General features: G+C 40.5%; 5 protein-coding genes across 8 annotated transcripts in view; 3 read left to right on the forward strand and 2 right to left on the reverse strand.

Annotated features, from left to right (window-relative positions):
- Positions 1-13: 13 nt before the first annotated feature.
- Positions 14-1,109, forward strand: LOC105266621 (transmembrane protein 147). The gene is made up of 3 exons (XM_011304937.1): positions 14-166; positions 257-395; positions 566-1,109. The coding sequence occupies exons 1-3, from the start codon at positions 90-92 to the stop codon at positions 1,037-1,039; spliced, it is 690 nt and encodes a 229-aa protein (XP_011303239.1). The 5' UTR covers positions 14-89; the 3' UTR covers positions 1,040-1,109.
- Positions 1,110-1,181: 72 nt separating this feature from the next.
- LOC105266623 (DDB1- and CUL4-associated factor 8) lies at positions 1,182-5,000 on the reverse strand. Of its 3 annotated transcripts, none has more exons than XM_011304940.1 (6): positions 4,854-5,000; positions 3,758-4,658; positions 2,993-3,663; positions 2,629-2,908; positions 2,413-2,529; positions 1,182-2,343 (listed from the first exon to the last, which is right to left on the reverse strand). In XM_011304940.1, exons 2-6 carry the CDS (start codon positions 4,643-4,645, stop codon positions 2,206-2,208), a joined length of 2,094 nt encoding a protein of 697 aa, XP_011303242.1. In that variant the 5' UTR covers positions 4,646-4,658; positions 4,854-5,000; the 3' UTR covers positions 1,182-2,205. The 3 variants fall into 3 exon arrangements, with proteins under 3 accessions (XP_011303242.1, XP_011303240.1, XP_011303241.1); XM_011304938.1 differs by having other exon boundaries at positions 3,758-4,736; XM_011304939.1 differs by having other exon boundaries at positions 4,767-4,854.
- Positions 5,001-5,128: 128 nt separating this feature from the next.
- On the forward strand, positions 5,129-7,711 carry LOC105266624 (glycoprotein-N-acetylgalactosamine 3-beta-galactosyltransferase 1-like). 2 transcript variants are annotated; one of them, XM_011304943.1, is made up of 2 exons: positions 5,129-5,232; positions 5,824-7,711. In XM_011304943.1, exon 2 carries the CDS (start codon positions 5,889-5,891, stop codon positions 7,182-7,184), a length of 1,296 nt encoding a protein of 431 aa, XP_011303245.1. In that variant the 5' UTR covers positions 5,129-5,232; positions 5,824-5,888; the 3' UTR covers positions 7,185-7,711. The 2 variants fall into 2 exon arrangements, with proteins under 2 accessions (XP_011303245.1, XP_011303244.1); XM_011304942.1 differs by lacking the exon at positions 5,129-5,232 and adding an exon at positions 5,431-5,747.
- Positions 7,712-8,184: 473 nt separating this feature from the next.
- On the forward strand, positions 8,185-21,168 carry Hml (Hemolectin). Its single transcript, XM_011304945.1, has 6 exons — positions 8,185-8,343; positions 8,581-8,709; positions 8,893-9,020; positions 9,168-9,327; positions 9,437-11,387; positions 11,495-21,168. The coding sequence occupies exons 1-6, from the start codon at positions 8,237-8,239 to the stop codon at positions 21,044-21,046; spliced, it is 12,027 nt and encodes a 4,008-aa protein (XP_011303247.1). The 5' UTR covers positions 8,185-8,236; the 3' UTR covers positions 21,047-21,168.
- Positions 21,120-22,285, reverse strand: part of LOC105266625 (mast cell protease 8-like) — a 4,448-nt gene continuing 3,282 nt past the window's right edge. Inside the window, exons 3-4 of the mRNA XM_011304944.1 lie at positions 21,847-22,083; positions 21,120-21,749 (exon numbers count right to left, since the gene is read on the reverse strand). Of these exons, the coding sequence (XP_011303246.1) occupies positions 21,579-21,749; positions 21,847-22,083 (408 nt within the window). The 3' untranslated portion in view covers positions 21,120-21,578. The remainder of the gene's footprint in view (positions 21,750-21,846; positions 22,084-22,285) is intronic.

Here is a 22,285-nt window from a genome sequence, read left to right on the forward strand (position 1 = left end):
CGATCAATTCGATTCATCGAAAAACTCGATTAGTGTAGAGATTATGAGGAACTGAGATCGTATTAAATTGATAAATTATCACATAAAAAATGACGTTGTACCATTTTGGTAATTGTGTGGCACTAGTTTATGTACCCTATTATCTGACATATAAATATTCTGGCCTGTAAGTATTTACAAGTAATGCCCTTCCATTGACAATTAGATATTGTATGTATCGTCAATAACCTCATCCATTTTTTTTTTTCAATTGTAGATCTGAGTACGGAGCCTTTTGGAAATGCATACAAGCCGGAGGCATTTACATATTTACACAATTAGTAAAAATGCTGGCTTTAGCAACATTTTTTCCTACAGCTGACAGTGTAGGACAGGAAGGCTTCGATTTTTTTGGGGTGAGTATCAAAAACTCCCGTACCCTCCACTCATTTCTCATAATTATTTATTGAATCCGCTGCAATTTTATTTACGATAATCATTCCAATACGCAAGTTTTCCATTTTGTTTTATACTGACGAACGAAATGCCTTTCAAGCGTGGAATAAAATAAAATTCTGTTATACAGGAATTTTTAAAATACTCGATAGACCTGGCAGATCTCGTAGGAATTTTGATAGTCCTCAATGGAATTCCTGGGAAGGGACACGCCAAAGTTCTGACTGCAGGAATTGGCTGGGCTGGAGCTGAAGTACTTCTCACAAGATTTCTCCTCCTCTGGGTTGGCGCACGAGGTGCTGAATTCGACTGGAAGTACATCCAGAAGAGTCTGGAGTCAAATATCTCTCTAGTTCAACACATAACAACTGCAACACTCGTGTGGTTGTGGTCACGACATGATTTGAAGAGAGGATTGGTACCTGTTGTAATTGGAATGCTCTTGCTCACAGTGTACAGGCCATTAATTTTGGAATTATTGATCTCATTACTCCTAGCTGGACCCTGGTCGTCTTTGCTCATCAAGGCTACTACCACACTCTTCATGGGGACCATTACATTACACATGTACGCAGGCTTAGCTCATTCCATTGGAATTTTTTAATTCCCTTGAAAGAAATCTTTCATTGTTAATATCCTATTAATATCAATAATAAATTAATTCATTAACTCAATAATTTTAGAATCACTCTTTTGATTTTTTGCAATATTTGCTGAAAACAACCCTTTATTTGCCAGTAAATCTAAAATTACAACAAACAATTCCCGAAAAAAAGGAAAATTAGAGATATTCTTAATTAAAGACTGGATACTGTTTCATCGTGGCTGGATAGGAAAAATGAAACATCTGTCTCTTCGACCTCTCATTAAGGATAGGACATCGATAGGATATATTCCGCATTTTTCAGGATTTCTCCAGGCTAGTCTTTCCATTCACGTCACAGCCAGCATACATTTGAGATTCAGTCCCCCATAATTTCGCAATTCTTTCCATCAATTACATTAATATGCTACCAAATGTAAACGATTCTTACATTCTCAGTTAATCATTCTCGAGGCAAGTGTACTTTATACAGAAGTCATCACAGTGACATTCTTCACTGATATTTCTCCAGAAATCATCGGAGGTAGAAACCATTGGAACACATACTGCTTGGATTTATTCCGGGATCTTCTGAAGACAGAAGCTGTAGTCATACCCTTAATGGCATTTTTATTACTCACTTTTTTTTACACTTTCATTTATAGAACTATTGTTTTTAATCGAGTAGAAAATTTTTTAGAGATATTAATCAATGACTAAGCTTAGTGGAGTGGCGAAAAGGGATGAAGAATATCTTGGAAATAAAGGAATTTCATAAAATTTATTAAAAAACTTTGTACGCCTTGGAATTGTCTCGTACAAAGTTTCTCGATAAATTTGAAAATTTATGTTTGACGAATATTCCTCTAAAGAGGAAAGTTTTTCATAAACATGCATCCCCTCTGCATTTGTTTATAAACTTTAGAAAAATTTGTCCAAATAATTCATGGAAAAGTATTGAAAATCCATTTTTTTCCGGTAATCTATTTATTTGAAGGATATTTACAGAAATAAATACGAAGTAATGATCGGTAGTCATCCGTTTTTACCACTCCGTGAGGGAAAAGATTTTCCGATCGAGAATTTGTTTCATTTTTTGAGATAAATTTCGACTATGCAAGTGGTATAAACCCCTTTCCTGAATTATTGAAGAAGATTCAAGGGTTCTGGGATGACTGAAGTAAGATTTAGGACGGTGCACACTGGGGTCCTTCATTGGCTCCTTCTGAGGGACTGTCACTGTGGACTGAACCAGCCTCACTCGAGGAATCGGAATTGTCATCGTAAGGTCTCATTACGAATCTGGATCGGCTTGCAAAGATCCCCTGGAGAATAATCCAATATTTTTTCTATCTTTGATTAAAAAATTTGACAACAAAACCGTGAGGACTTACTCTAAAACCTTCATGTTGACGAATATGTTGTAAAAATACCATAAGCATTTGCCCATCAAATGCGTCAGGCTCTCTCGTGATATCATCTGCTCGATTCCTCAAATTAGTTTTGACACACTGAAACGTATAAATTCGATTGATAAACATAAATTATCTTTCATTACCTTCCAATAATCTAAAATCAGCGAAACTTCTATGATATGAAGCAATGCTTACGTCTTCTAATTTATTCATCTGCGGCGCTTGCTCACAAGAAGGTATCCAAATTTTCACATCATGATCTAGCCCGCTAGTTGCTAAAATCGGTACATTTGGATGTGATTCTAGCCGATTGACGACACCCTGTTCATCTCCAGGAAACCACTGGACAATGGCCTCAGTGTTTTTATCCCAAAAGAATATATTCCCACAGTCTGATCCTGACACGATAAACTCACTTTTTGGCCCGAAGAAATTGACGCTTTTAACAGTAGCATTATTACGATGCCCCTCGTACCTGAAACAATTGGAAAAATGGCTAATAAAATTTCTTCTTTCGATTTGAGATTAATTTTCCCCAATATAGGTGAAATGAATTCACCTATGAGCGAAATCTCCGGATGGATGTAGTACCACAGCATCAAAAAGATAAATATCATCGTCGTTGTACGAGGCGATGATCTCAGTTCCATTATAATTATACATGGCGCAAGTGACATGAGCACATGTGTTATCAGACAAATTATCAGGACACAGTCTCTGCAGTGGAAGTGCCAATTTTCGTCTGTCGTAGATTTTAACAGCCTGAGAGCGTCCACCAACGCAGAATTCGTGACTATTTCGAGGATTAATGTGAATGCTGTAAAGATTCATGTCGGATCGGCCTTCCTTGACAGTGAGCATCTTGATGGGTTTGCCACCTCGAATATCGATGCACAAAACCTTGGCGTCATCCCCAACCGAGAGTACAGTGTGAGGATGATCGGCGTGAACACCCAGTCGTCGAGCGGGTCCATGATGTGACGCCAATTTACTGTGCATCCCAGTGTGAATATCGAGAAGACGTACTTGACCATCACGTGCACACGTTGCAACGTAATTCTCAAAATCCAGTGGAAGCCACTTCGACTCGAAAACATTGCTCTTGTGACCGGTCTCAAAAGTATGACGCTTTCTACCAATCGCCCAATCCCAAATTACCACTCGTAAATCGTCTGAGGCACTGGCCAGCAAATTACCTTCACGATTAAAGTTCAATGCGTTTACACAGCCCTAAAAGAAGAAAATTAAAACCAAATTAATCAGCTGAAAATTCCATAGGAATGATTACAAAAAAAGAATTGATTAATTTAAAAAAATTACTTACTTCATGTTCTTCCATCTTCTGCATCAATTCCAACCGCTGTACCACGTGCAGAGACCCGTAAAATTTTCTCTCGAAGAGCCTAGTATTACCAATCTGTCGATTTATCACCTCTGGTACGATAAACATCCTCGGCTTCGGTGGACCCTTCTGCAATACCCTGGGAATGCCTCCATTGAGCTCATCCTCACTCGCAGTGGTCCACTCGCTGGAATCGCCACCCTCATTATCACTATTAGAATTAGAACTCTTCTCATCACTCGAAGATTGAATTCTCTCTTCCCTCTGATCCTCTGAATTTCTCGTTTTCTCGTGTTCAGCAGGAGAACTCGGATTGGACTCATCATTATTCTCCCTCGGTTTTTTCTCCTTCGCCTTGACATCTTCAGTATCACTCGATTTCTTCCTGTACTGACGTTTCTTCACTTTTGACATCAACTTGTGGAACTTGGAGGTAGAGCAGCTGGGCTGACTGCTCTCAACGATCCCTGATGTATCCGAACTCCCCTTATCAGCTTTATCAACCTTATCGGTGTCATTATCAGAGCTCTCATGCTTATCTTTACCATCGGAATTTTTGGCATCACGCAAACTGCCATTGGACATCACAGCCTCACTCTCGTTTGGAATATCATCTAGAGATTCTTCCCATCGTCCTGGAGACTCTGAAGATTTGGAGGTAGTCTCAGTTTTTTTATTCTCATTCATTCTTCCACTTTCCAAAGAAGCTTTATCACACTCCATTGGTTCTATCCCATTATCATGCCCTGTCATATTCACTTTCATTTTCTCCATTTTATTATCCGTGCTAGAAAACGGTTCTGTTACTTCCTCGGAGTCTGACAATTTATCACCATTCTCCTCTTTCATCACTCCATCCTCGCACTCCATGCTGATGTGACAACTGAATTATCGTATCATATCATCAAATCGTTATTACGACAACTAGTGATCGTGAATGAGTCAATAATCAAGATAAATCCTGTTAAAAATTTAGTCAGTTATTACTAACCTAAGAACATCAGAATAACTCAAGTAAAAACGTCAGTAGCATCAATGCGAGGAATTATTATCTATTATATCGATTATATCGATTTACCTCGTTCGTGAATATTATTTGTGATGGAACATTCTCCTTACAAGATTAATGATGATTGACTGATAGAAGATACAACAAATAATTATGTAAAATTGTTCTTTTCCGTCTTTGGCTTTCAATCCTTTCTATCGTCTATATGCGTTTGTCGTTTGTGTTGATAAATTCAGAGAGGATTGACTAAAGTGGAGGGTCAGTTCTGGGGGTTTGAGTGACCCCACGGGCATCGCAGTACCTCACCCCGAGAAAGAGAAGGCGCCACATGTAAAGCTGGGTGTCTGCCTGCCAACCGATGGTGTGAATATTATTTTCTGCGTTAGGAAATTGGTTTTTATTAGAACGCAGAAAATGACAGTGAACCATAGGACCCATAAAAAATGAGGTAATCGCATTTTTATAAATTAAAAAAAAATTTGCTCATATACCCTATATGTTGGATCAATGGGTTTCGCGGAGATATGAACAAAAATTCGATTATTTTCTCGCTAGGATCCCTAGGAAACGAGATAAATGCAATTTTATAAATTTGAAAAATATGGAATATCTCCATGCACTTTTCGAATTAGAAAAAAAAGAATTAAAAAATTTTTCGGCGCCCTCCAAGGCCCCACTTGAGTTATTTGTCCGCGGAGTAGGAGGGCGTAAAGTCGCCAATCGCGAAAAAATTCCCTCCATTCGGGCCTTGATTTGATCGATCATCCATTCAAGGATCGATCATTATGATCCTGCATTATGGGAATAATTGTGATATGGCAGGATTAATCAAGGTTATATTAATTATTTTCTGACATGGGTGAAAATATATTTGACATCGTTACTTGTTTCTTGGGAACGTGCTAAAATAAAAATTCCACGAAAACAATAACCTAATCAATTAATTTGAGAATTTTATTATAGGTAATTCCTGAGTTCTTTAACAATTAAATCAGATGATGAGAGGAATCAATAACTTAACGATTTTTCTATGTTTTAGGTGTTGCGTAAAATCTCGTTAACTTTGAAAATGTCAGTGATTCGAGGAATCAGGAAAGCTTGACAATGTACCTTCGGTTTGTGAAATCCAAGTTAACGTTTTCAGTGGGATTTATCATCGGTTTTACATCGGTTATCCTGTACGTAATCCTTAATAATGACAACTCCAATAACTGTAAAAAACCTGCCCAGACATTTGCTCTGTGGAAACGGGAAGAAGAGTCACAGCTGGAAAATCAGGAAGAGATTTATCCCTTGTCCTATAAATTTTGGTTGAAGAATCAGAACGTACAGAGCCATGGAATCAGTTTGGACGCAAGGTATGGACCTGTTGAGGCTGATGAAAGACCTTCAAAGGCATTAGAATCTCACTGGCTCAGATCAAAAGTCCACGTGACATGTGTAGTTTTTGTTGAAAAACTAAAGCTAGCCCAATCAATCAAATTAACCTGGGGCCCACGTTGTAACGAAGTCCATTACTTCAGTCAGGATTTAGAAGATGCAGCAATACCTGTTGTCAAATTTCCAACGAAGCTGTCGTCTTCTTGGCATTTTTTATGCTCCACAATGAACGTCATCTGGAATAAATCATCAGATTCTCTATCATGGATTATATTCGTTAAAGATGACACAATAGTGCTACCGGAAAATTTGAGATACTTATTAGCCCCTTTGGACCATAATCGAGGATATTATCTAGGTCATGGAGTCATCCTCTGGGGTCAGTCCTACAATGTTGCACAGGCGGGCTATGTTTTGAGTAGAGGAGCCTTCAAGAAGATCATCGAAGCATTTAATACTCACGATAAGTGTGTGACTGGTGGTAAATACTGGAAAAAAGAGGATTATTACCTGGGGAAGCATTTAGCAGGATTCAATATTCACCCAGCGGATACCAGAGATGGTGAGTTAAGGGGAACATTCCATGGGTATCCACTTCAGACTCTTCTCTGGGGCATTGCCAAGCCTGGTAACTACTTCACCAGAGCTCTCTATCCACCTGGAGACAAATGCTGCTCACCAACGTCAGTCACCTTCAGTATTTCCGAGCCTGATAAACTCCACACCATTGACTACGTCTTATATCATTTAAATGTTTATCAGGAAATCAGCTATTATGGAAACAAAGCAGCACCTACACCAGTACCTGAACAGGATGTGTGGAAATTAGCTCTCAAAGAGGAATTCAATATTACTGATGTTGAGGGAATATCTGATGACAAGTTTTACGATATTTGGAGGTCCAAGTACTCCGATCCTTCACAGTTTATTGAGAAAAATCATGAGAATATGTCCCATGTGCTGCATTCAATCATTACTGCTTATGAAAATGACAGGCGAATGGTGAAAAATCTCCCCTAATTTACCATCCATGAATCCATCATGCGCTTTTATGGGCTCGCAATTATCTATTCAAAAGAGAATATCAATCATAATATTTAATGAATAATTTGTTTTAATGACGATACTCATGTCGACAATAACTCATTTGTTATATCGATTATTTAAATGACTGTATTGTTATTTTGGAAGTGTATGAGATATATTTTTCTATCGATTTTGAATTAATCCGTTACATTCAAAAACACTTGCAATATAATCTGTAAAAATTCTAGGGCTCATCTCATTTTGATTATTATAAAGTTTCAGTTGCATAACAGTAAAACATAACAGTATTAACTTATGTAAAAGACAATTAACAGATTTTTTATGATTTTCATTACGTTATTACATAGTTTAATAATAATTAATTATATCTATTCTGTTATTTTATTTTAGTTCGAGGGATTTTCAGTCACTCAGGTGAACATCCGTCCAAAGGTCATGAGATTTTTCTGTATTTAAACGCATCAATCTTGTATATACATCCTCGCTTATTAATTGAAACTAAATATACAACTTATTTTTACGTATCTCACTTTTTATTATGCGATAAATTGATATCCTTCCACTCTTGATACACAACGCAAATTAGCGGTTTGTGCTAATTGACGTAATCATTAACTTTCAGGACTATCTTATCGTGAGGTGAAATACAATGCAATTCAATTTGTTGGATCCAGGAATAGTTTGACATTGATATTGTTTTAAACTAATGGTTGAGATATATATTGTTATCAAGCTCAATCCAGTTGCAGAAATAATAATTCCTCTATAATCAATTATTATAAAATTCCCCTTGTGACTTAATAATGGAAAACCCACGAGCTTATCAACGAAATTCCCCAAGAATACGCGAAATTTGTGTGACCTATTTAATGAATTAATTAATTTTATCAGACGCCAATCTGCTATCCGCTTCCTTTCAAAAGTATATTTATAAGTGGAAATGAGATGCTGGAGCTCACATGAGATTTTTTTTTTATCGAAATGACTTCGACCGGTGTGTGTCTACATTAATTCTGAAAGCCATCATGTTTTGTGCTTGCTTGTTGTTTTTCAATATTTTCTTGGTAATCGGAGTTTCCAGTCAGGATGAATTCATTAGAAAAACAAAGAGTGAATTCACTCACTTTGAAAGGTAATTATAGATAACATAAAATTACTACGGATTGTATATTTATATCGAAACAGAAAAAACAATTCTTAATAATTAATGAATATTTGATGTTATGAATATTTATTATTCATTATAATCTGAATAATTTTTGTTTCAAATTATGTTCATCATTAATTTTTGTTTACATTTGTAGATAATGAAAGTAATAATTAATTAATTGCATATGGTTTTTTTAAATTAATTTATTGATGACTGCAGCCACTTCCGCAGCCAAGAACAAATAGGGACGAGCTTTATGGAATCATCTCCTGGGAATGACGAACCAGAACTTTGCAGAGAACTGCCGAATCGACCAACCAATGGACAGATCAGCTGCTCTAGATCAGCGTAATTTATTTAAATCCAATAATACGAATGATAATTTTTTAATAATTTTTCCTGAATGCAGAGTGATAAGTAAAGATGATGAATTGAACTATTCCTTTGCAGACGGGGTGAATATAAATAAATCATGAGGATAACATTCAAGAGACATTTTGTTTAATTATATTTCTTGATTTATGGAATTAGGAAGTGTTTTGCGACCTGTAATAATTATCATCAATTTCCAAATGGAGCTGAGACGTTGCTCATTACGTGTCAGGATGGCAAGTGGAAAATACCGGACACGGACGGGTCTATTGTTCCTGATTGTCAACGTAAGTTTTAATTAAACAACAACACTAATAACAATAAGAATAATAAGAATAATCACAGCAATATTGATGTGTAAAAATGGATTATTAAATGCAACATTGAAATCATCGATTTTGTTAAGTTACACAAGGTTTTGGTTTTTTGTTTAGCATTTTGTCTTCCCGCATGTTTAAACAATGGCATTTGCATCGGTCCTAATCAATGCGAGTGTCCGGAGAATTTCTCGGGACCTCAATGCCAATTTGAGACTAGACCCTGTTTGAATCTTCCACCGGCTGTCCAAAATTCTAGACGACGATGCAACGAACAGTGAGTCGACATTCATCTCCTGGGCTGTTTATTTTTAATATTAATTTGTAATTAAGGAGAAATATAATTCAAGTCGAGAAAAAAAAAATTCACGAACAATTTTTTTCAGAACATGTACGGTATCTTGCATGGATGGTTTCACCTTCCCAGATGGTTCATCAGTCTCAAACATAAACTGCCGAGAAGGAAACTGGGTGCCATCTAGATCCGACTGGCCCTCAATTCCGGATTGTATTCCCGTATGCTCTCCCCCTTGTAAAAACGGTGGTATCTGCTTAGCCCTGAACACCTGTCAATGCCCCCAAGACTTCCGGGGTGAGAGCTGCCAGTTTCACGTCGATCACTGCAACATTGGAAAACTGGGGTTCAACGGTGGATACCAGTGTCACGGAGACACATACTCCTACTCATGTACCCTCAATTGTCCAGAAGGTATTGAATTCTCATCTCCACCAGCTGCTGAGTACATCTGCAAATACGATACTGGGGTATTTGAGCCACAACCCGTTCCTCAGTGCCAAACCAAACCTGGAAGTGAGATTATTACAATAGGATCTTCAAAGAACTCTTACGTAAAAACTACTAATCACTTCTGGCGACTGGAGAGATCACAGTCTAGGATGATGTGGGGAGAAGACGTGATAAGTGGTTTCAAGAAACTTGGACAAGGAAAAATTAAAGGTGAAGTTAAAAGTGGAGCTGTCAAAGGTGGGCATTATGAAGTCCATCAGGATCCTGAGGATACAGTCCCAGACATCTATCAACCATTCGCGAATTCTTCCTCCGAAGTGGATGTGAAGAGACCAGAAGCAAAAACATGTTTCACCTGGGGTGGGAGTCACTACAAAACCTTCGACGGTGCAATCTACAGCTTCTCGAGTAACTGCCCTTACATCCTCCTTCAAGACAGTCAGGATGGAATTGTCACTGTAATTATTCAAAACAGTTTAGGATGTCATAATGGAGGAGCTTGTCACAAAATTATCAAAATCTTTCTCGAAGGCAAGGAATTCATGATAACTCTGAACGAATTCGGAAACCCAATGTTCAGAACTGTCAAGAAACTCTTGCCAATCCCGGCACAATTGACAGGAATAAGAGTTCAAATGTCCGCCCACTTTGTCATAATCTCTTTAGATTCTGTAGGTGCTAGCATAAAATGGGACGGTGGATTATTCGTCCAAGTCAAAGCATCTGAATCATTGTGGGATAGAACTGCTGGACTATGTGGAAGAATGAATGGAGATGCCCGAGATGATAGAACTGGTCGAGATAGAAATCATCACATGACAGTTGCTGCATTCACCGCTGATTGGAAGGCCGACAATATTGGAGAGATGTGTGATGATTATGAGCATAATGAGCATTCTTGTGGGAATGATTTGATTCTCCGAGGAGAGGCTGAGATATTCTGTGAGAAATTATTTTCAGATACGAAATTCCAAGACTGCTCTAAGATCGTTGACTTGGGATCGTTGAAGGCGACTTGTCTCTGGGATTTTTGCGGCTGCAAAAATGCTGATAGAAGCAGCTGCGCCTGTGACACGATGAGTGTATATGTTAGGCAATGCTATCACGATGGAATTATCAAGTCAGTTGTTTGGAGGAAGGAAGAGATTTGTCCAATGCGTTGTGGTGACGGCAAGATCTATAAATCATGTGGACCTCAGTATCAGTCGTCTTGCAATGACGATGCTGCCTCAAAAGGGAATGTCGATGAACTTGAATGCGAGGAAGGATGCTTCTGTCCTGAAGGGACTGTTCTTCACGAGGGCAACTGCATTTCTGTGGAGGAGTGTCCTTGCAGATTACGAGGTAAAGTCTTCCAACCTGGGGCAGTCATCCCCAAACAGTGCAATACCTGCACCTGTGTCGCTGGTAAATGGACCTGTACTCAAGTAGCATGCGAGGCAAGATGCGCTGCAGTAGGAGATCCTCATTATGTGACCTTTGATGGAAAACATTATGATTTCATGGGAAAGTGCGGTTATTACTTGGTAAAGGGTGACAATTACAGCATTGAAACGGAGAATGTTGCCTGCTCCGGAGCAATATCTGAGGTAATCTCTATAATTTAAAGTGTCAGCATTTGAGAGTATATTGTTAATTAATTAGCAAAGATAACTACATGATAAGCGATATGAGAACAATTTCCTACTTGTTACAGGCCATGGGCTTCTCTCGAGAAAATTCGTCCGAGCTTCCATCGTGTACCAAATCCGTCACCATTCGTCTATCCACTGCGGTAATCTCTCTTCAACAGAATCGCAGAATTACCATCGATGACAAAGATGTACCCAAACTTCCTATTTCCACTTCTGGTGTAAAGATCAGGATGGCCAGCAGCATCTTTGTAGTTGCAGAACTGGCGAACGGTCTGGAGATATGGTGGGACGGTGTATCCCGAGTCTATGTGAATGCCCCACCAGAATTTCAAGGAAAGACAAAGGGTCTTTGCGGAACCTTCACTGGAAATCAGCGGAACGACTTCTTAACTCCTTTTGGAGATGTAGAGCAATCCGTCGTTGACTTTGCGAATAAGTGGAAGGTAACGGAACAGTGTGAGGATATTCCTCAGAAGGACTTCTCTCATCCCTGCGATGCGAATCCAGAGCGTCTAGCAACGGCTGAGAAGCACTGCTCAAGGATTTGGAGTGATCTATTTGCATCTTGTCACTGGCACGTGGATCCAGACACTTTTTACAAGGACTGCAAATACGACATGTGCGCCTGCGAGGACACAATCACTCATTGCCTCTGTCCAACACTTGCAGCTTATGCAAAAGAGTGTGCAGCAAATGATGTAAAGATTCTCTGGCGAATGGAAGTTGAGGAATGCCAGTTGCACTGTCCACCAGACCAGGAGTACCAGATATGTGGCAACAGCTGCACACGATCCTGCAGCGATATCTCCTTCAACGAGGGCTGTCGTCAAGAATGCGTTGAGGGGTGCAATTGTCCTGAGGGACAAACTATCAATGCATATGGTGAGTGCATTCCCATTGGCCAGTGTCCGTGCACCTTCAATGGAATGGAATTCAAAGCCGGCCACAAGGAGATCCGACCTGGAAGGACGAGTCAAGATCTGTGCACCTGCTTCGGAGGTTTGTGGAACTGCAAATCCGCAACTAAAGAAGAGATTGAAGAGTTTCCTCCAATAACCTTGAACAACGTATGCAGTGCGACGAAGAATCAAGTGGCAACCACTTGTGAACCTGTGGAGCCTAGAACTTGTAGAAATATGCACGAACCTGTGAATCAGAGTCCTACCATCTGTCTTCCTGGATGTATCTGCAAGGATGGATATGTTCTTGATTCGGTGACCAATGAATGCGTCATGATGGAAAACTGTCCGTGTTATCATGGAGGTCGAAGCTACAAAGATAATTCAACGATGCAGGAGGAATGCAATACTTGTAGATGTGAAAGAGGAAATTGGAAGTGCTCCGAGAGAATTTGTTCTGGAGTTTGTTCAGCCTGGGGTGACTCTCATTACAAAACATTTGACGATAGAACATACGATTTCCAGGGAATTTGTGATTACGTACTTGTGAAATCGAGTTTAGGTGGGGACGATTGTTTCGAGATTTCCACACAAAATGTTCCCTGTGGAACTTCTGGCGTTGCCTGTTCAAAATCAGTGACACTGACGGTTGGCAATGGAAATAAACAGGAGAAGATTATTTTGACCAGAGGAAACGCTCTACCCAGTGGAAATTTCCAGAGAATCGTAACGAGAGAAGCTGGACAATTTGTATTCTTAAACGTACCTGATTTAGGATTGACTCTCCAATGGGATAAAGGAACACGAATCTACGTGAAGCTAGAGCCCAAGTGGAAGACGAAGACTAGAGGTCTTTGTGGAGACTACAACGACAACAGTGAGGATGATTTCAAGACTCCGTCCGGTGGAATCTCGGAAGCCTCTCCAAGGATCTTTGGAGACTCTTGGAAGAAAGATAACTACTGTCCGGAGCCAAAGGATATCAGTGATACCTGTACCCTGCATCCAGAGAGAAAAACCTGGGCGATTGATAAATGCGGAGTTCTCAAGAGCTCTTTATTTCAGTCCTGTCACTCTGAAGTCGATATCGAGCCCTACATCGAACGCTGTATCTTCGATACATGTGGTTGCAATGGCGGAGGCGATTGTGAATGTCTCTGCACATCCCTCGCAGCTTATGCTCATGAATGTAATCGTAGGGGAGTTCCAGTGAAATGGAGATCTCAAGAACTCTGTCCCATGCAGTGTGACGAGAAGTGCAGTAGTTACTCCCCTTGCATCTCCACATGTCAAACGGAGACCTGCGATCACCTGTCCCATCTTCGAGATGGATCTCGTTTATGTGTCGCGGATACCTGCATTGAAGGATGTCTGATGAAGTCGTGCCCTGATGGACAGGTCTGGAGGAATAGCAGTTTCCATGATTGTGTTCCTCGGTCTGACTGCAAACCCATTTGTCTGGAGAGAAACAACAGTGTTTATTACGAGGGTGATATCATCAGCAGTGACTCTTGTCAGACCTGCTTCTGCAGTAGAGGTAAAGTAATTTGTAATGGCGCACCTTGTACTACAGTGGAACCCACCACAATTCCTATGATCCAACCTGGAAAATGTGTCAGTGGATGGACAAATTGGTTGAATAGACATTCTCCAAAAAGAGTACCGATTGAGAAAAGTCCGATAAAACATATGGTAAAAGGTCGAATTAAAGGATCTGAGACATCAATGGATATTGAACCACTTCCATCAATGATTGAGCTATTTACATTGAAAAACTCGTCACGCTGTGAGCGGAGTTTTATGGTCGATATCAGATGTAGAACCGTTGATGAACATCTAACACCTAAAGATACTGGCCTCGACGTGGAGTGCAGTCTTGAACGAGGACTCTATTGCACAGCTGAAAGGAATGAAATCTGTCCGGACTTCGAGATTAGTATTCTTTGTCGATGCGATGATGATACTACTGAGTCATCAACAACAACAACGACTTCCGAACCAGTAACGAATGATCCTAGAGATGAGTGTAAGCTAGACACTACTACATTCTCACTTCAAGACTGCTCAGTATTCTACGAATGCATGCCGACTCCAAATGGTAATAAATTGGTAAAGAAGACGTGTGGATCAACAATGTACTACAATACACAATCAAAAACGTGTGATTGGCCTCAGACTGTTGCGTTATTCCGTCCCGAATGCAGATCAATAACTACAACAGAATCTCCCAATCCTTGTAAACCAGGAGAGGAATTCAAAGTATGTGCCATTGATTGTCGCCAAACATGTGACATGTTCCATCATCTTTTAATTGATGAAAGACTCTGTGGTAATGGCTCTGAGTGCATTGCTGGATGTGTTGAAGAAGGAAAAACCTGTTCTTCAGATAAAGTTTGGAGAGATGCTGTGACTTGTGTTGAACCCCAAGATTGTCCTTGCAGATCTCACAATGGAAGTTCCATCAAGCCAGGAGTTGTGGTTCAGGAATCGCAATGTGAAGTCTGCCAGTGTGTCAATAATTACTACAGCTGTGATTCATCGATTTGTGCTACTGAAATTGTAACACAGGTGACACCAACTCAGAGTTCGTCTCGTCCTCTGATTGAAGAATCCACGACTATTGTGCCAGATACTGCAACACCTCCTGAGCCTTGCGCTAGTGGAAAGTACAAAAATCTATTAGGAAATATCATTGTCGATTCTACGAATGATTTACCAGCGAAGTCATCGATTGAAGGGACAATCAAACCATTATCTCTTGATGAATATTGGGAACCATCACTTCAAGACGATGAACAATTCCTCGATATTAAACTGACACAGACAGAGCTAATCTATGGACTTACAGTTCAAGGAAATCCTGATAAGGATCGATATGTAACGAGTTATGAGGTTCTGTTCTCCAAGGATGGTCGTACGTTCTCATACCTTTCAGATCAGTTCAAAGGACCGATTGACGCTTTCGTACCAGTCACCCAAATGTTCCGTCAGCCTATTGAAGCCAAGTTCATCCGAATTAATCCCCAATCTTGGGAGGGAGGAATATCAATGAGAGTCGGTGTCTTGGGATGTCAAGACATGACTGAAGCTACAACGATGATTCCCACAGCGACTCCAGTCTACGAAGTAACAAGTCCCGAGCCGATGTGCGATGATCCAATGGGACTTGACAATGGAATTATGATAGAAGAACAAGTCACTGCGTCTTCGTATCTAGATTCCCTGATTCCAAGTCTCAGTTTGTCCTCCCCTGGCATCTGGAGACCACAATTGGACAATCCCCATCAATTCATCGAATTCAATTTCCGTGAGAATCGAAATTTAACTGGAGTGGAGACTAAAGGAGCTGATGATATCTGGACAACTGCATATAAAGTCTCTTATGGTACGAATTCACGGGAGTGGAATCCAATTGTTGATGATAAAGGCGAAGAGAAGGTGTTCTTGGGTAATTTCGATGATGTGACGTCCAAGACGAATTACTTTGAGTATCCCATTAACGCTCAGTACTTGAAGATTCAACCTGTCAAGTGGCACAATCACGTGGGTATGAAGGTAGAAGTCCATGGATGCTACGTGCCGTACCCCATTCCAACAACATCTCTTCCAAAAATCGTTGAAAATCCTTGTAATGTGTGTCGAGGAGTTCTCGAAGACTCTAGAGACTGCAAATGTGAAAAACCGTTCTTTTGGGATGGAGTCAGTTGTGTCGAGAAGAAATACTGCCCCTGCATGATCAAAGGAATTCCTTACAGAGTGGGTTCGATATACGAGACAGATGAATGTGATAAATGTACATGCACTTTGGGAGGAATTCCAGAGTGCAGGAAGAAGTCTTGCGAGTCGTGCGAGGATCCAACGATGAAGACTTACGTTACCGAATTATGTGGATGCATCTGTAAACCTTGTCCAGAGGGCCAGAGACTCTGTAGGACAAGCAATATCTGTATCGATGAGTCGCTCTGGTGCAATGGAGTGAAGGATTGCTCTGACGACGAAACAGGATGTACCACTCAAAGACCAGATGTGCTTGAAGTGATTTCTAATAAAACGGTCACCACAACGAATACCACTGCAGAGAAAAACGTAACGGCTGTAACAACATGTGAAGTTCCTACATGTCCACCGAAATTTACATTAGTCCCGGTGAAGGGGTCTTCTAAAAAGGGCAGACCCACTAGACCACCGCCACCATTTTTTGGTGGTAATAAGAGAAAACAATTTCAAGTGAGAGGATTTGCTCCACTGAAAGGATTTGCTCCAGTGAAAGGAGTCAAGACGTACCCCCGAGTGGCTAAACAACCGAGGATAAATGATTTGAATATTCAGGAAGCTGAAGACTGTAAAGAGTACTCGTGTGTGCCCAAGGTGTTTCCAACACATCCTGGTGGAAAAACTCGTGAGGATTGTCCCAAGCCGGAGTGTCCACCAAATCATCGGATGGTATTCGAACCCCAGAGTATGTATAATCCTCAGCCATGTCCGAGGTGGAGATGTCAGCCTCCTCGTCAGCCTGATGTTGTTTGTCATGTTGATGGCAAGATGTTCACGACATTCGATAAGTTAGAGTACAAGTACGATATTTGCAATCACATTCTAGCTAGAGATATGTACTTCAATAAATGGTATATAACTCTGGAGAATCACTGCGATGTACCGAAGAAACCGTGCACCAAAGTTGTAGCTATTGTCCTAGATGATGATGTCATTGTACTCTATCCGAACAGATCAGTGGAGATCAATGAATACACTTTCACTTCTCACCAGATAAAGCATTATCAGGACATCAAAGGGAAATTCAGAGTGTTCTTAGTGGGGAATAAGATCAATTTTTCATCGCAGAAGTACCGATTCTTTGTGGTTTTCAATGAAGACTCGGTATGTATTGGAGTCAATCCAAGATTGAAAGGTCGTATTGATGGCCTCTGTGGATACTTCGATGGGAACATGAAAAATGATAAGCAGACGCCTGATGGAATCCAAGCGAAGACTACTGACGTCTTTGGAGACAGCTGGGTGATGGATGGAACTCCAGAATGTGATACTCAAGGTTGTTCCAAGGAAATGTACGCCCAAGCCAAAGAAATCTGCAGTACGATTCACGATAAATCATTCCAATCATGTCTAAATGTTCTCAACGTAAAGAACTTGATTGCCAAATGCGTTGAGTCCACGTGCATGTGCATCAACTCGAATAGTACAACAGAAGAATGCAGATGTCGCTCATTGACTGCTTTCACCACTGACTGCCAAGCAGCAGAAGAGAGTATCGATTTATCCAGCTGGAGAGATATTTATAATTGCCCAATGCATTGCCCAGCTCCACTTATCTACAAAGATTGTTTCAGGAATGAGTGCGAAGAGAGCTGTGACAATCTTCAGGAGATCGAGCCTTGTCCCTATATACCGAAGGTATGCTTCCCCGGATGTTTCTGTCCGGATGGACTTGTCAGACATGGTGAAGAGTGTATAGCACCCACGGAATGTCGTGACTGTGCGTGCGACGGCTTTGGGAATACAAATTTCATGACTTTCGATAGAAGGAACTTTACGTTCGCTGGGAATTGTACCTACATCTTGTCCCAAGACATCATTAATCCGAATGTGGAGGGTGTTAAAACTGGCTCACAACAGCAACCTGAACAACATACATATCAGATATTGATGACGAATGTGGCTTGTGAACGAGGAATCTGCACTGAAACATTGACAGTCATCTACAAAGGCCATTTTCTGGAAGCTAAACAAAATAAAAACCATGAAGAACCTCTGGTCACACTGGATGGCACACCGATTGATAAACTACCAGTGAAAAATTCTTGGATGAATATCGAAAGAGTTTCACAAAAAGATATAAAAATTCTCATCTTCTCCATAAAATTAGAAATTACGATTTACGAACACAATTTCGCGTTCAATATTCGATTGCCTTCTCACATATTTGGTGAAGCCGTTGAGGGTTTGTGTGGAAATTGCAATGCAGATGCTGACGATGATTTCAAAATGAAGAATGGAGAAATGACAGAGAATGTAGATGACTTTGGAATGAGCTGGTTAGCCACAGGATTACCAACGGTACGAATCCTGGATGAGACGACATGCTTGAGTCAACCACCAAAGCCGTGCCTACCACCACCAGCCCCAGAGGACATCTGCATGACATTATTGAATCGAGAAATATTTGGTCAGTGTCATAAACTCATTGATCCTATGCCTTACCTGGATTCTTGTCACAATACTCTTTGTGAAAATGGTGAGACTTGTGGGGATTTTGAAAGATATGCTGGAGCTTGCAGAGAGGCTGGCTTCTGCACCGACTGGAGGACATCCAATATCTGTCCTTTCACATGCAAAGAAGATTTAGTATACCGAGCATGTGAATCAAGTTGTTTCGAAACTTGTGATACCCTCAGTGCCATCGAGAAACAGGCATGCTCATACACTCTGACTGAAGGATGTTTCTGTCCTGAAGATCATGTATGGCACAATGGCACCTGCATGGCCACGAAAAATTGCTTCACCTGTGACGATCAAGGTCACGTAGACGGAGATATTTGGCATCCAGACAAATGCACAACTTGTTCTTGTGATGGGAAGAATCTCAAATGCAAGACTACAGAGTGTCCGTCGATTGAAACAATTTGTGAAGAGAATTATACACCAATTTTAGTGGAAACCTCTGCAGATGAATGTTGTAACAAATACAGATGTGCACCTGTTCCAACTGTTCCACCGACTTGTCTAGAACCCCAAACCTTGGAATGTGCTTATGGACAGATTATGAAGCTAACTAAGGGCCCTGATGGTTGTTCCAAGTTCATTTGCGAGTGCCTACCTCCGGAGGACTGTCCCCTGATTGATAATGAAACAACGGCTGATGCTGAAACACTGCAACCTGGGTATATTTGGTCTATCAATACTTCTGGTTGTTGTCCCAGGAAAGAAAGCTACTGTAGCCCAGAAACATGCCCATCAGAAAATTGTCCAGAATATTACACTGTCAAGAGTAAAAACTATTCAGATGCATGCTGTCCTACTTACGAATGTCTTCCTCCGGATGATCTTTGTCTTTACTCGATGATATCTGACAATGATACAGAACTGGTGAACGATGGGAACACGACTATCATCCCCAAGAAGATCGGCGAGGTTTGGACTGAGGGTTTATGCAGTGAATGTACGTGTGAATTCAATCACGGAACTCCTCAGTCTCATTGCACAACGAAATCATGTGACAAGCCCGAGACACATCCCGATCATGACGATTATATTCTGGCGCTGTTAGAAATAGGTGAGTGTTGTCCGCAGTATCAAAGAATTGCTTGTAAGGCTGGTCAAATGGTTTACGAAATTGGAAGCACTTGGCAGCCTGATGGGAATGATGCTTGTCACCTCGAGAAATGTGAAAATACAACAAAGGGAATCCAGAAAACAATAACAACGAGAGAATGCAAAAAGGAATGCGATGAGGGGTATGAATATAGATCCCCTGCAGATCCTGGGAAACAATGCTGCGGTTCCTGTGTTCCTATTGTTTGCATCTTCGAAGGTACATCTAAAAATATTAATGAAGAATGGCAGTCTGTTGATTTTTGTACGAATTACACCTGCATCTTGGAGAACGGTAAATTGAGAGTGAAGGAATCAGTAACATTTTGTGAGAACATCAATCCGACGGAGGAAGAGAATTACGAAATTCTATGGCAACGAATTCCAAAGGTGTGCTGTCCAAAGCCCACAAGAACTGCCTGCAAAGTAAATGGAACTGTTCATTATCTTGGTGAGACTGTGAAGACACCTGACGATGCTTGCCTCACATTAACTTGCGCCGCAAGTAACGAACAGATTCAATTAGAGAAATTCCGTCAGAGATGCAACGAAACTTGCGATCTTGGTTGGAAGTACATGCCTCCAAAGACTGGAGAATGTTGTGGGACGTGCAAACAAACTCACTGCGTTGAAAATGGCATTCTCCATGAACCCGGGGCATTCTGGAGTTCTCGAGACATCTGTGCGAAGTTCGAATGCAAAGAGACGGAAAATGGTTTGAGGATCAAGGAGAGTCATCAAAGATGCAACGATAGCTGTACATTTGGTTGGGAATATCGAACTCCTGTGGACGGTGAGTGCTGCGGAAGCTGCAAACAAGCTTATTGCATTGACAACGAAGTTCTGCACCAGCCGAATAGCATCTGGAAGTCTGAAGACAACTGCTGGACCTATGAGTGCAAAGTCAAAGATGATCAATTGATGATGGTTTCCAGTGCTCCAACGTGTCCAGATATTCAGAATTGTGCTGAAGAGAATATTTACACGGATGGATGCTGCAAGAGGTGTAAGCCAACCATCGAGAGTAAAGTGGAATGTGCGGCGGAGGTTCTTGAGTCTCGTTTAACAGTTGGAAAGGTACAGGAATATGGACCTTATGGGCTATGCACGAATAAAGCAGAAATTGCTGAGTACACTGAGTGCCGGGGTGCTTGCGACACTGAGGTCAAATTCAGTCGTCCTAACTGGTATCAGCAGAGTCTTTGTCACTGTTGTCAACCGAAAGCCTTCAAGCAGATCGTTGTGCAGTTGGAATGTTCTGATGGACGTACAGGAACTGTCAGAATATCCGTACCTACGGCGTGCTCCTGTGAAGCTTGTGGATCAACTTCTCAGATTCCTGTTAAAGGGAGAGTAAAGGGGGGCAAGCGTCCAACCAAGGGATAAATCCTATCCGATTAATTTTGTTATCAAAAGTACAATGAATACAGAGTTAAATATTCGATATAGGAAAGCCATGTTATTGTAGACATGAACTTTAATCTCAATAAATGAAGTTAATATTTTAAGATTATTATGATTCAGTTGAATTTCCATCAAGTTATAATAGGTTATATTTTTTCTGTTACAAAGACATATCATATGTTGGTGCCGAGATTTCATTGAATACTTCAAACGTGAGGTGGAAAATAGTTCGGGTGCTTATCACGGTAGTGTTTTAAGAATAATAAATTTTTTCTTGATCGCACACCATGGAACTTTGGCAAAACGTTGTTCGAGATACTATAAGATGGCCGATCCATCCCTAGCTCTTCGTCATATTAGCGTAACCTAAACATGAGCAAACGCAAAAATCGATATCGACAATATGGCGAAGAGCTCAGCGATAGATCGATCATTTTATGATAGTTAAAATAGCATTCGCCAAAAATTTCACGGGATTGAATTCGGTGTAATCATAAGAATATATAATAAGATTTTATCTCCTGACTGCTGCTTGATAGAGTAATGAGCCCGGATCAGGTAATTGGTCAAACATAGTGAAATTGCTCATGCGTTGTGGCACACGTGGTGTTCTACCAGTCATATGATAGTCGATCATAATTCCAATCACAGTTCCATCGCAAAGGATTGGACCGCCATAGTCGTCCTGCAGTAAAAAAAAAATGTACTCGGCAAAATGAAATTAATTAGGGGAAGTAATTTATTTGTATATTAATAGGTCCTCAGATCATGTTCATACATACCTCGGTGATGCTTGAAGGCACGGATGAATCATCAAAGCACGCTTGCTTCTCAGGTATATTCACTCCAAGCACTGATCGACACAAGTTTCGCTCCAAAATTTGCACGTCTATCGAAGCTAACGCCTGATCATCTTCAGAATGAAATGCCACGAACGTACAATTTCGGCCACTATAACCTATTGAAGAGCCTATTGGCGCTGGTTTAACCGTGGGGCTACTCACGACTGAGGACCGAAGCTGAAAAAATGAACAAATGTGAACGTGAAAATTCTGTAAGAAAAAAACTGTAAAAAAAAAAATCAATCATGCATAATCGAAAGGTCCCAGGTTCAAATCTCGGTCTCGGACTATCCATTTTTTCAGTAATTTTTCTTGTCCCCCTTCCTCTAATCCAAAAATCCTATCCAACGACTCCTTTGACGTCACAAAAATATGGAAC

Source organism: Fopius arisanus, unplaced genomic scaffold (genome assembly GCF_000806365.1).
Source record: "Fopius arisanus strain USDA-PBARC FA_bdor unplaced genomic scaffold, ASM80636v1 scaffold00040, whole genome shotgun sequence".
Classification (NCBI taxonomy): Eukaryota; Metazoa; Arthropoda; class Insecta; order Hymenoptera; family Braconidae; genus Fopius; species Fopius arisanus.

Excerpts from the sequence above, each read along its gene's own strand:
- LOC105266623 (XM_011304940.1), bottom strand. The coding sequence starts at position 4,645 with ATGGAGTGCGAGGATGGAGTGATGAAAGAGGAGAATGGTGATAAATTG. Across the intron at positions 3,664-3,757 it reads AGAAGATGGAAGAACATGAA|GGCTGTGTAAACGCATTGAA; the intron begins GTAAGTAATTTT and ends TTCTTCTTTTAG. Across the intron at positions 2,344-2,412 it reads GTCAACATGAAGGTTTTAGA|GGGATCTTTGCAAGCCGATC; the intron begins GTAAGTCCTCAC and ends ATTATTCTCCAG.
- LOC105266621 (XM_011304937.1), top strand. The coding sequence starts at position 90 with ATGACGTTGTACCATTTTGGTAATTGTGTGGCACTAGTTTATGTACCC. Across the intron at positions 167-256 it reads ACATATAAATATTCTGGCCT|ATCTGAGTACGGAGCCTTTT; the intron begins GTAAGTATTTAC and ends TTTCAATTGTAG. Across the intron at positions 396-565 it reads AAGGCTTCGATTTTTTTGGG|GAATTTTTAAAATACTCGAT; the intron begins GTGAGTATCAAA and ends TCTGTTATACAG.
- LOC105266624 (XM_011304943.1), top strand. The coding sequence starts at position 5,889 with ATGTACCTTCGGTTTGTGAAATCCAAGTTAACGTTTTCAGTGGGATTT.
- Hml (XM_011304945.1), top strand. The coding sequence starts at position 8,237 with ATGTTTTGTGCTTGCTTGTTGTTTTTCAATATTTTCTTGGTAATCGGA. Across the intron at positions 8,710-8,892 it reads ATCAGCTGCTCTAGATCAGC|GAAGTGTTTTGCGACCTGTA; the intron begins GTAATTTATTTA and ends TTATGGAATTAG. Across the intron at positions 11,388-11,494 it reads GCTCCGGAGCAATATCTGAG|GCCATGGGCTTCTCTCGAGA; the intron begins GTAATCTCTATA and ends TACTTGTTACAG.